This window comes from Myotis myotis, unplaced genomic scaffold, assembly GCF_014108235.1.
Source record: "Myotis myotis isolate mMyoMyo1 unplaced genomic scaffold, mMyoMyo1.p scaffold_m19_p_17, whole genome shotgun sequence".
In the NCBI taxonomy this organism is placed as follows: domain Eukaryota; kingdom Metazoa; phylum Chordata; class Mammalia; order Chiroptera; family Vespertilionidae; genus Myotis; species Myotis myotis.
In genome coordinates this window covers 4,268,197-4,280,738 of record NW_023416321.1, presented here as the reverse complement: position 1 = coordinate 4,280,738, position 12,542 = coordinate 4,268,197, and the positions used below count along the sequence as shown (strand labels likewise).

Genomic DNA, 12,542 nt, shown 5'->3' with positions numbered 1-12,542 from the left:
GCTTTGAGTTTGACATGCCTGGCTCTGCACAGTGTCCTGTCCTCTCAGACGACGGGTCCCGAGTGGGGGTGACTCAGGCTGCCTGTGCCTCACAGCGGAGACAACTTAAGAGGCTCTTGCAAGACCTCCTTGCTAACACACAGGCGGTGTGTGTTCTGTGCATGCCTGTGTGTGCATGTGTGTGAGCCCCCACACGCGTCAGCATGGGTGTGAATGAGCGTGTGGGGGGGAGGGAGGGCAGACATCTAAGTGCACCAGGTGATTCATGAAAGGCCAGGGACATCTGGCCTCACGTGCAACACACACAGACACACACATGACACACAGACACACATGCGCACACCATGTTCTCACTCGTCCCTGCTTCCGCTCCCCAAAGCCCCCCAGTGGGCTGAGCTGGAGTAATTCCCTAACGCAAGCTGGGAACTTCCTTAAATGGTCACACACAGCAGACAGGGAAGAACATGCAGCTGTTTTTCAAAAAAGAGGAGAGAAGCGGAAAGGAAAGAAGCGGCAGCAGCGGGTCACAGGCGGGCGGCCGCAGATGTGTTGCTATGGAGACGCCAGATGTGCATGGAAGCCAGACCTCCGGCCTGTGTCCTCCTTGGGGGGAAAGGCTGTGCTTCCTTTCCCAGACCTGCTCCGTGTTTGTACACAATTCCCGGGGGGCCTAGTGAGTAGGGAGGAGCCCGTGGCTGGGTGGGCCCTCTCCCCAGCCCCTGGCCCTGCTTTGGGCCGGTGGGCAGGGGCATACAGGCCCTCTCTCCCCTTGGCCTGCTTCCCAAATCCTCCACTCAGGCCTCCCCTAACTGTTCCCTTCATCCCCTCCAATAGGTCATCATCAGTCCCTGGGTAGAGCCTGTGCTCAGCACCCCAGGGAGCCCCACCCACGAAGGCGCCCCCTGCTGCACTGACCGCGCTGGCCCGGCAGTCTCCTTGCCCCAACTGTGGGGTGCAAGGGGCCCCCGGGACTTAGATAGGCTCCCCCCGGCCCCCTCATCCGGAAGTCCGGAGCCGATGGAACTCCAGGCCACCGGAACGGCTTTTTAAGAACATTTCTCGGGCGGGTTGTGTGTGTGCAGAAGCTCTGCCTCCGTCAGCTATTCCCGTCCCCTGGTCCCATCTGACCTGCCCTCCCGGCCGGCCTGGCTCTGCTGCTCAGGAACTGCGTCCAGTTTGGATGGACGGGCCCCTCCTGGCTCCAGGCCCTGGTGCAGCGGAGCTGAGCCTCGAGGCCATCCCTGTGCTCATGAGGCGGGTGTTTTAGACAAACGCGGAGAGCTATGGGCTGAGCGGGAGGAGCGCAGATCTGAGAGGGAGCCGCTGGTTTGGCTGGAAGAACCAAGGGGTTTCTCTTGGAGAGGCTCCCTGGGCTCAGTTCCTTGCCGGTGCCTGGGGCGTGTGTGTGTGTGTGTGTGTGTGTGTGTGTGTGTGTGCGCACGCGCGCGCACATGCATGTGTGACAGGAGGAAGGTGTTTGTCTGGGGAGAGAGCTGTCTGCATGGCTTCCCTCACCCCAACCTCGCTCCCCAGCCCCTGGCAGGCGGAATTTCTTCATCCAAGTGGTTCCCTTTGCCCTCTTCCTCTAGGGTTGGGGTGGAGGTGGGAGGTGGGGGGTGGAGGCGGGAGGTGGGGGGCGGGGCGCAGATGGTACCTGAATTGGAAGAAAGAGTGAAGTCAAGCGGCCTTCTTACATTCCCGACTCCCTGCATTTCGCCCGCTTACCCCGGTGATGCCCGGCCCGCGCCCCCACTCTGTCCCCGAGTCCATCTCCGCTCCCCTGTGCTCAGGAAAGTGAATTCAAGTAAAGGGGTGGCTGGGCTGGGGGAGGGAGAGGTGAGGGGCTCTCCTGTGCCCTGAGGAACGCTCTCCGAGATTTGCAAGAAAAAAGCATGTTAGGAGCAAGGAACTATCGAGGCAAATTCTCACCTTTCAAATGTTTGATGGGGAAGTTGAGTAAGGGAAGAGGGCAGTGAGGGTGAGGAGGGGGCCGTGAGGGTGAGGAGGGGGCCGTGAGGGTGAGGAGCAGGACAGGGGGCAGCAGGGGGTGGCAGGGACCACCAATGCCCACTAGTAACACACATGGCAGTGGTTGGGTGAAGAGAGAGGAGAGCTGTGCCCAGTGACACCCATCCTTGCATAGCACCAGCCAGCCGCGGGCCCAGCGCTCCAGCACATGTTGGAAGGCGGGCAGCCGTTCAGGCTTCCAGAAGCTTCTCCCCTCAGCCAGGCCTGCCTTGCAGCCCTCTGGCCCTGTGCCTCTTCTCCTCCTCTCTCCAGGGCCCAACCCAGTCCTGTGCACCCCGGCGGCTCCCGCGCTCTGCGCCCACCCGCAGTCACGAAGCTGACCGACTGCTGGCCACACGGGGGCTCCCGGTTTTCTCCTCCCTCCTTCCCCCTCCGGCTCTGCTGGCCCTGGAATCTCCGGAAAAATAAACTCAGGAGGTTGAACAGTTGACTCGGTTTCCTGGTGTTTTGTTTTCTGGCAGGCGGTGCGGGACGGTGGAGGGGAGTCCGGTGCCGTCTTTCGTGTTCCTCTTCGGACGTCAAACGAACGATGAAAATCCTGCTATAGGAGCCCGGGAGCCGGGGGCCAGGCTGCTGGGGGGGCGGTAGAGGGTGCTCTGCTGGCTCGGGGGGTTCGGGGGGTTCTGGGGCGTGGGGGTCCGACTGGCCTTGGGCCGGAAGAGGCTGCCCTGCTGGATGCCGCTGTTGGCCGCGGCGGCGTGGTCCGGCTCCCCCGAGTCGCTCTCCGTGTAGCTGTAGGCCTGGGCCCGCGAGATGCCCTTCTGCTGCCGCCGCCAGGAGTTGTAGTAGGTGGGGTCGCTGATGTAGTGGTTGACGAAGGAGTGGGCCTTCTGGTGGTTCTGGTCGACCTCGTACTCGCTGTCGCTTCCCTGGGGGAACAGAGATCGGGTGTCAGGGGCGCGGAGGGCTCTGGTCTGAATGTGGGACCGGGGCCCTTCAGCTCCCCGCACGGCCCCGAGGGTATGGTGCCCCCTTTGGCCTGCCTTGTGCGTCCTTCGGAGCAGGTCCTGGCACAGAGCCTGTGGATTTTGTATTTTTTGTGTGAATCCTCACCCAAGGATATTTCCCCATTGATTTTTAGGGAGAGAGGAAGAGAGAGGGAGAGACAGAGAGAAATATCGATGTGCGAGAAACACACTGATTGGTTGACTCCTGCACGTGCCCCGACCAGGGCCTGGGCCTGGGAGGAACCTGAGTGACAGGCCCTTGATAGGAATTGAACCCGGGACCCTTCGGTCCGCAGGGCGACGCTCTACCCACTGAGCCAAACGGGCCAGGGCTCAATGTGTGCCTTTTGTGTCTGGCTTCCTTCCCTGCGCTGAGTGTTTCTGAGGGTGAATGAACCCTGTCTTTTTATTTGTGGTATTTCTCATGCTTTGACACCTGGGGCCCTGCTGCCCCTGGAGGGACTGCCCCTCCCAGGGCGGGTCCATCCTCAGACGATGAGCTGATTTCAGAGCCCACAGCCCATCGAATGGGCTCCCACATGCTCACCCACTGTTCCCTGTTCCTAACCACACCAGGGCCAGCTCCTACCCCCCAGAGCCCCTGAATTCACTGGCCTCCCCTAAGCCTGCTTCCCCGGCTTTGACTTTCCCATGGGCACCACCGTCAAGGCTCCTGCCCACGTCTTCTTCCTGCTCCCCTGCCTGCTGGCGGCCCTGGGGCTTCCCCAGGGGGCCTTGCATGGCACCGTGTGTGCCTTCTTCTTGGGACCCGTGAGGCGCAAACCATCTTTCAGAGGCCACTGTCTCCCGACCTGTTGGCCTCGCCAGATCTGAAGGATAACAAAACCTACGTTTCAAAGCAGAGGTTCACTCCGGGTAAACTGAGCGGCTGCCTAGGTCCAGCCCCTGACTTACTGCGTGACGGGGGCCAGGGCCAGGGCCAGGAGGGGAGACCTGTAGAATCTCCCGGCACTGCCCACCCACGTGGGATCCGGAACGAAAGCCACACTCAATCATTCAACCAGCATGAGAACAAGAGCCACAAGCGTCCGATGGTCACCGAGGACCATCCCGAAGCTTTTGAAAAGCAATAGAAGGCATTACATTCGTTCTTAACATTGCTGGGACGGGGTGTCCTTGGCTTGCACTCCATCTGCCTATCGGGGAACCATCACGAGGCAAGAGTCAATCTGGGATGCGAAGTAAAACGGCTTCGGGAGCTGAACTGTGCAGCTAAAAATAGCATCGCCCTCCCCCACCCCAAGCTCCCGGCAGTGTTTGGAGAAGAAGAAGGCAGCAGATGGGTCGCCCTGACAGCTAACTCCCTGGAAGAGAGGCTCTCGGATGTTAGCGAACAGTACACGCCAAACAGAACACAGCGCAGGGCCCTGGCCCGGTGGCTCAGCTGGTTAGAGCATCGTCCCGATACGCCAAGGCTGTGGGTTCAATCTCTTCGTCGGGACACCTACAAGGAGCAGCCAATGAATGCGTCCCTAATTGGGGCAACACATCGATGCCTCTCTCCCTCTCTCCCTCTCTCTCTCTCTCTTCCTTCCTTTGTTTCTCCCCCACCTCCTCCATTCCTCTGTCTCTGCAAAACAACAACAACAAAACAAAAACGCAGTTCAGAAGACTGTACTCAGGTTGCCTCGTCTCTGCCCAGCAAATGCGCGCTTGGAGCAGCAAGTGAATGTCCTCAACCTCAATAAAACACACTCGAGAAACACACTACAGCCAGGAGCCCAGCGAGCCCAACGCAAACGAGCCTGGGGCCATCAGCGAGTCCTGCTTTGCAGGTAGGGAAGCGGGAGAGCTGGCCTTGCCCACTCGGTCCGAGCCTGGGATCTGTAATGTGCACGTGTTCTCGGGAACCGGAAGTCCCTTATGGCCTCTAGGCCCTCAAGAGCAGTATCTACAGTGCACAGAACCATCGCGACACCATCTACGGAAACCGACCTGAGTTCCCTGTTGAATTGCCACACCTCTGCCTGCAGCCAGTGAATTGTCACACCTCTGCCTGCAGCCAGTGAATTGTCACGCCTCTGCCTGCAGCCAGTGAATTGTCACGCATCTGCCTGCAGCCAGTGAATTGTCACACCTCTGCCTGCAGCCAGTGAATTGTCACGCCTCTGCCTGCAGCCAGTGAATTGTCACACCTCTGCCTGCAGCCAGTGAATTGTCACACCTCTGCCTGCAGCCAGTGAATTGTCACGCCTCTGCCTGCAGCCAGTGAATTGTCACGCCTCTGCCTGCAGCCAGTGAATTGTCACGCCTCTGCCTGCAGCCAGTGAATTGTCACACCTCTGCCTGCAGCCAGTGAATTGTCACACCTCTGCCTGCAGCCAGTGAATTGTCACACCTCTGCCTGCAGCCAGTGAATTGTCACACCTCTGCCTGCAGCCAGTGAATTGTCACACCTCTGCCTTTCCCCCAAGGAAATGGAAGAGCTGGACTTGAACTCGGAGCTGCCTGATTTTTCCAAAGCCCACACATGCCCAGAGGTCACAAGAGGGGGAAAGAGAGCCCTGTCCCCTCCCGGGAGATAAATGCTCCCTAGTCAGTCTGCTAATTTGTGTCCGCTGGCCCCTCTCCTCCTCCGCACCCTCACAGTCCCTGCCGCTGACCCTCACCCTCCTCACCCCTCTTCCCAGCAGGAAACCCCAAGACCAAGACAATGGGAAGTCCCTCGCTGGTCTCCCCGGGACGAGGTGCAGCACAATACGAGCCCCTTTCTCTGCCTCCTGCCCAGCTGCCAGGCCAGGAGGGAACAAAGGGGCTGCACAGACACAGGGCTCCATATGCCAAGAGTGGGAGGGGTGGGGGGGCACCTGACGCTGGGCTGTGGTGAGGTTGGCCCGGAAGCAGAGAGGTCTGGGCAGGCAGTAGTGATGCCATGAGGCAGGAGGCTGGGGGTCCCTCGGGTCCAGGGGCAGCGAGGGTTGGTGAGGGGTGGGGGGCTGAAGGGAGAGCCACAGTCTGTCTAGCAGGGCACCTACTGACTGGCTGGGATAGTTGCTAGAGGTTTGAGAACTGTGGCCGGCCCTGGGCCTCAGTCTTGGGGAGAAATCGCCAGACCACTTCAGGCCCATCCCAGAGGGGATGGTGTCTGGGGTAGGAGGTAACTGTGGGAGCTTCTCTGGACCTCAGATCCCTGTCTGGAAGATGGGTGGGTCCCTGCAGGCCGGAGGGTGAAATGAGCTCCATCAGTGAGAAGGCTGTGAAAGGTATTGTTAGGGAGAGAGCGAGGGTGGGTCTGGGTGGGAGCGGCCTGGGAGCCCCACCAGGAGGGATCAGAAGACGCCAGGGGGTGGGGGAGGCTGACTCTACCCCACCCTCTCCCCTCCCCCACATCCCACCCCTTGTCAAAGGGGGAGGCCTGTCTGGGAGGCTGGGGAACTGGTCTCTCAGCCCAGCCCCGTTGCAGGGCTCAGATCCCAAAGCTCATTCATCCGATCACCTCCCTGGTGCCTGCTACCATCTGTTGAGCGCCTACTGTGTGCCAGACACTCTGTGGGGCAGCATTCCTGATGGGGGAGGGAAAGGGAGAGAAGGAAGAGCTGGGAGCCAAATGGGCTGGGGGTTAGCTTCCCGCCTGCCGCCTCCCCCCAGCTCTCCCAGGCCAAAGGAAGGGGTTCTTGCATCAGTGCCTGCTCTCGGCCTCCTTCTCCGGGAACATCTGTTTCTTTTCTGGGTGGGGGTGGGGTGAGAAGAGAAGAAAGCGAGGGGGGACCAGGGGCTCCCATTCGGGCTTTCAACTCTCGAGCGCGGCCCTCGGTAATTGAATGCAGCTTCCCAGTGACGGCCCAGCACAAAGGGGGCCTTTCATGGGCAGCCCCGCCAGGCGGCCAGGCAATCAGGCAACTGTCTCAGCTCTGGGCCTCTTAACAAGCAACTCAAAGCTACTCAATCAGCAATTACCAGGGCCTGAGGGGGGAGGGGGAGTAGGAGGGAGCTCAGGCTCCAGCCCTGGTGATGGGAGCCAGGAGGGGGCCAGCAGGAGGAAGGACCCCAAGAAAAGACAGGAACAAAAGAGAGGGAGCAAAGGAAGGAAAGCCTTTCGCTTTTCTGCTCGTTTCTAGAGGCGGGAATTCGGCACCAACTCGGCAGGAGATGGGAGGGTTCCATACAGGCTTGCGGGCATGTGGAGACCCTGGTGCCAGGCAGGGTGCCCTCGTCCTGCTGGGTCTCACCATGTCATGCGGGAACGTCTTGCCCAGATGACAGGAGGTCACCCCGTGCAGCCCCTTTAGGGACTGCTCCCAGGGCTGTGGTCTCAGGCGCTGCCTGCACCCAGTCCAGCCTGAAGCCGGCGTGAGTCTGTCCCCTCCGAAGCCTTTACCCTGGAGCCAGCCCCTCCTGCACAGGCTGTAGCCTGGGGCTCAGCGGCGGGGCAGGGTGGGGGGACATGCTCAGGGTCTCCCTCTCTGCTCGCCCTCTGGAGGCACAATTTTGTCAGGGTTCGGGGCTCCTGGTACTAAAATAGCTGGGAATCTCCCACAAACGTCCTCGGAAATGTTCATCTCAGACACAACACGCAGGCTACCTGTGTCCTTACAGATCAGGTGATAGCCAGTGTGTGCCCGCCCTCAGCTGTCAGAGGCCGCCCTGTGGCCAGGGGAGTGTGGGGTGTGGGGTGGGGTCAGGGTCAATCTCCCCTCTATGCCGGGCAGCTGGGCGGGGAGGCCAGGCTGCAGGGGACCCGGCCTCAGAGCCAGCCGGACCTAGACTTAAATCTCCACCGGCTGCGTTTCTGAGCTCTGTGACCAAAGGCATGCTGCTTGACTTCAGAGCCTCAGTTTCCCCAACTGTTAAGTGGGGATCTTCCCATCTGCACAGCAGGGCGGCAAGATGTTGAATGAGAATGCAGAAAGCACAGGGCTTGGCACAGCAGGTGCCCAACAAGTGCCATCTCCTCCTCCCCAGTCTCCCTTGGTCCTGCCTGCAGCGTGTTTACAGTTTGGCACAATCTGGGCTCCTCCCGGCTAAGGAGAAGCGGGAGACGGGCCTCGCGGAACCTATGAGACTCATGGTCCAATCTGATGGACAAGAGCGAGCACTGAGAAAGGGTGGGGCATACTCAGCAGAGGGAGGGCGGTGGCAGAACTCAGATGGAACTTCTGAAAATGAAGTGTGGCTTCATTCACCACCACGGCAGCCAGACACGAGCCCACACTCCTCCCTTCTATGCATGAGCCAGTCCTGTCACACTTCCGGCCAAAATGACACCTCCTCCAGGCAGCCCTCCGGGGGCTTCCAGGAGAACCCGACCTTCCCCCAGGATTTCTCACAGTGCTTTCTCTGCGCCGCAGGAAACAGGAAGCCCTTGGCTCACCACTTCCCTCCTGAAGTTAGTTACTGGGGTGACCATACTTTAATGAGACATGAAAACATGACTATTTACACACATGGGGTCTTCCCTCATAGATCACAAAACAACATTCATAAGAGCCTGCCTTGCCCATTACTGGAGCCGCCACCTGTACATGGTGCCTGGTACTGTTTAGCGGGTGCAGAACAAATATCTGCTGAACAAATGCACCAAGGACGGAATGAAGGGGCTCCATGGAGGACAAACGCAGTGCTTACCCCTCCCAGCTGCCACAGAGAGCCCAACCTGTGCGTGGTGGCGCACAGTAGGTGTGCAGGAGGCCTAGAGGCAGAGTCTGGCTTCCTTTAGGGGGCTCCCCCACCCACTCTTCTCCTTGTCTTTACCTGAAAATAGCGATAAACCCACCAGGTTTCCTAGAGCAGCGGTCGCCAACCTTTCGGACCTCACGGACCGCCAGTGGTCCGCGGACCACCGGTTGGCGGCCGCTGTTCTAGAGGGTTAGGTGGTGCCATTCTGGAATAATCCTTGGCGTCACTCCTGGAGTGGACTCCATAAACGTTCACTATTTTGATGGGGTGCTCAATAAAAACGACATAAAATCTGATTTGTCCTGTACGTTTCTGTACTTCTCCACATCGGCTTAATTCCATCGCAATGAGCTTAGCCGGGCGCCAGGATCGCACAGAGAACGGAGCAGCGATCAGGAGCGGGTGCCCGGCTTGGAACTTCCTTTCCACGGAGCTCTGCTTGTGTGCTAACCAGGAACTTTTATTCCAAGCTTGGGCTCTTACTTTGAAAACCAAGTTGGAATGAAGCCACACTTGGTTTTTAGAAGTTCCATCAAACAAGCCACAGGCCCTTTAAGCCTCAGCCTTGGTCCCCCACCCCCAACCCCAGGCCTGGAACCCTTTTCCCCCAGTCCTGGAGGCCCAGCCCCCACCCCCACCCCATGCCCGCTGGGGACAGCCAGCCCCCCAGCCTTCACCACAGCCCGTTACGGCCTTTCTCACATCCTATCATGTGTGTCTGTTTATAAGAAACCGGGACATTTTGTTTATGGCCGACCGTATCACAGGGATCCGGCTGGCTAATTTCCACCCGTGCTGGAGAGGGAGTGTTGGGTGGTCTGACTTAGAACATAAACCAGGCGGCACATGCACGGCTCACCCTCAGAGGACCTGGGGGATCGGGCTTCAAAGGACAGGGTCTCCAGAGCAGCCCACGGAGGGGCGCCCGCTGTCCCTGATGCTGAGGGGCGTGCCCTTGAGGCACCATCCCAGCAGGATCCACATTGTGGGGCACCCACCATGAGCCCCAGATTGAAAGTCGCAACAGGGGACGCCCCACAATCCACACACTGTCTGCAGTCGGGCTGGTCCTCGCGGGGGCGAGAGACCAGTCACGGGATTTCCTTATGCTGGTGACAGGACCTCAGAGGGAGGCTGGCGCTTGTCTCTTCTGTCCCCGCCAGCCCTCAGGGAGCTCCTGGGAGCCAGGGCTGCATCCCCATCACCTCCATGGCGTCACGGTACAGACTCAAGAATGAGTCCTGCACCCATCACCCTCACCACCCCAGACAGACACTGACATCCGGCCTCCTTAGCTGTCACGGCACAAATTCCCATCTGACCCGGAGGCATAGGGGTCAGGCTGCAGCTGAGGGACCGTTCCAGAGCAAGCAGACCCAAATGGTCCCGCCTGGCACTGTCCGGGTCCGACTCTCGCTTAACACATCCCTGGGACAGTCCTTGGACAGGTCGGAGCTGAACTCCTTATGTTTTTGAACTTTACCTTGAGTGCCTAGAATCCAACTGCTCATCACCGTGTTTGGGGGTGGAAAAGAGAAAAACCACGCTTCAGGGAAGCATGGCCTTGTGAGTGCCCGTATGCGCGTGGCTGCAAGGGGTTACATTCTCCGAACAGGATGCCCTGGGCGCCAGGCTGAGCTGGGGTCTCTGTCCCTGCCACTGAGCGGGGGCGTGAGCTCCCGCCTCCCTGGCTCCGCCGAGCCCATCGGAAACCCTGGAGCTGAACAAGGCAGCCGTGGGCGAGGGGCCCTGGTCCACGAGGCCCACAGCCTGATCCAGGCTGGCTGGCACCTCCCACACGGCCCACAGCCTTGCTCCCTGCTGGCATCTCTTCCTTCTCGTCCTCTCCCAGGACTGGGCAGAAAGGTCCAGGGCGTGGGACACAGTGGCCTTTCTCGGTCCTTCCCAGGCAACCGCCAGGCATGGCCAAGGGCGAGAGGGCTGGGGTGGGAGGCTGTGACATCACCTCATCGGAACGCACTCAGCCCCCTCTCCCCTCAGCCTGGGACACAGTGTGCCCGCGTGGCCCACCTAATGGCAGCCGCTCTGAGGCTCTGTCTCCCAGAGGCACCGTCCCCTCCTTAATACGCGAGCTGACACTTACTGAACGGCTGCCGCATGCCAGGCCCTGCGCTAAGCTTCTCTTGCCTAATCTCAGCGAATCCTCCCCACAGCCCCCCAGAGCCTGCTGCTATCCTGCCCATTCTACAGATGGAGACACTGAGGCTCAGAGAGCTTCCCTACCGCACCCAGGACGCCCCAGCTCACCGGCAGCAGAGCCAGGATCCAAACTCAGGTCTGAACCTCCAAAGCTTTGATGCCGTCCCAGTCCCTGCTGCCTCCCAGCCGTGGGGCTCCAGGGCACCCAGCCTTCCATTTCTGGGGTGCACTCTGACCCCGACTAGCTCAGTGCATCGGTTCTTCGGGCTCTGGCAAGACAGGCTGCTGTGTCAACCTCCCTCTCCTCGCCTTCACGGGCCTTGACAGGCGGGAGCCACTGAGTGACTGAGCATGTGGTGCCTCCTCAGAGTGTGAGGACCACGGTCTCGGGGTGTCTCACAGGATCACGGTTCCAGGGACCCCATGAACCCCGGGTGCAAACTCTGAGCAGAGCCTGGGAGGGGGCAGCTGGCCTGTATCCGACTTCCACATCGCTTGCTGGGGCCCCTGAGTCGCTACGGCCCATGAAGGGGAGGAGCTGGGCCCGCACGGGCTGCCATGCAGGCCAGCTCTCAGGAGGGCCTGCTCCACCCCCGTCCAGCGCCCCTCACCTGAGAGTCGGAGACTTCCGAGGGCTTCTCCGTCAGGCTGCTGCTCTCTGCCTGGATGAGGTCGTTGTACTTGGTGACGTCCTCATCGGAGTAGTGCAGGCTGCCCGGGCTAGGCCGGGGCGGAGACCTAGAGAGAAGGGAGGGGAGGGGCTGAGAGGTGGCCTCACTCAGAGCAGCCTCCTCTGGTCCCCGGTCCGGTCCGGGGAGGCCCTGAGAGGCCTGGAGGCAGGAAGGCCCTCGGATCCCTCGTGCTCCTGTGCTGCTCTTCGCAGGCCTGTGCCCTGGAAGGTGGCACTTGGGCTGGGGGCCCCGCCTGGGGTGGGGGAGGCCCAGGGGCTGAGGGTGCTGGGCTGAGCTCTTGAATGAGCTCCAGGGAAGTGTGTGTGTGTGTGTGTTGGGGGGTGGGGGTGGGGGGGGCGGTGGGGTGCACCTTGATCCTCCACCTGTGCTTCTAGGACCGCAGGCCTCAGCATCACCTGGCAGTGAATGTGACACAGCCCCGAGGCCCCCGAGACCTCCCGAATCGGACGCTCAGGGGAGGCCTGAGACCTGCACTGTAACAACCTCTCCACGTACTTCCTAAACCAGTGACGGCGAACCTATGACACGTGTGTCAGAGGTGACACGCGAACTCATTTTTTTGGTTGATTTTTCTTTGTTAAATGGCATTTAAATATATAAAATAAATATCAAAAATATAAGTCTTTGTTTTACTATGGTTTCAAATATCCAAAAATTTCTATATGTGACACGGCACCAGAGTTAAGTTAGGGTTTTTCAAAATGCTGACATGCCAAGCTCAAAAGGTTCACCATCATTAACGCACAGGTGAGCTTCAGAGTCAGCACTGGGGTCAGAGAGCCAGGAAAGCACCGCCTCCCTCCCTCAGATCGGCTCAGAGATGCTGTGGCTCCCGGCTACGGCTACGTCAGGCCCCACCTTTGAGAACTCAGCCCTGGGGAGAGTCGCGCATTTCCGGGTGAGAGAGAGGCCTGGCTGCGAGTCACCAGAGGACACACGCCTGGCACACCTCCTGCCACGGATGCCTGCGGGCTGGAGGCCGGGGCTGCGGGCTCCTGGGCCACGTGGGCTGAGGGTGAGGAGTGGGCAGGCCTGGGGTCCTCCACCACTCTGACCTCAGGACGGGTGCGAGGGGGCA

At 60.1% G+C, this 12,542-nt stretch overlaps 1 protein-coding gene across 1 annotated transcript in view; it reads right to left on the bottom strand.

The window, feature by feature from the left end:
* Positions 1-1,648: 1,648 nt before the first annotated feature.
* Positions 1,649-12,542, bottom strand: part of SDK2 (sidekick cell adhesion molecule 2) — a 127,278-nt gene continuing 116,384 nt past the window's right edge. The window contains exons 44-45 of the mRNA XM_036339474.1: positions 11,384-11,510; positions 1,649-2,897 (exon numbers count right to left, since the gene is read on the bottom strand). Coding sequence (XP_036195367.1) covers positions 2,547-2,897; positions 11,384-11,510 — 478 coding nt within the window. The 3' untranslated portion in view covers positions 1,649-2,546. The remainder of the gene's footprint in view (positions 2,898-11,383; positions 11,511-12,542) is intronic.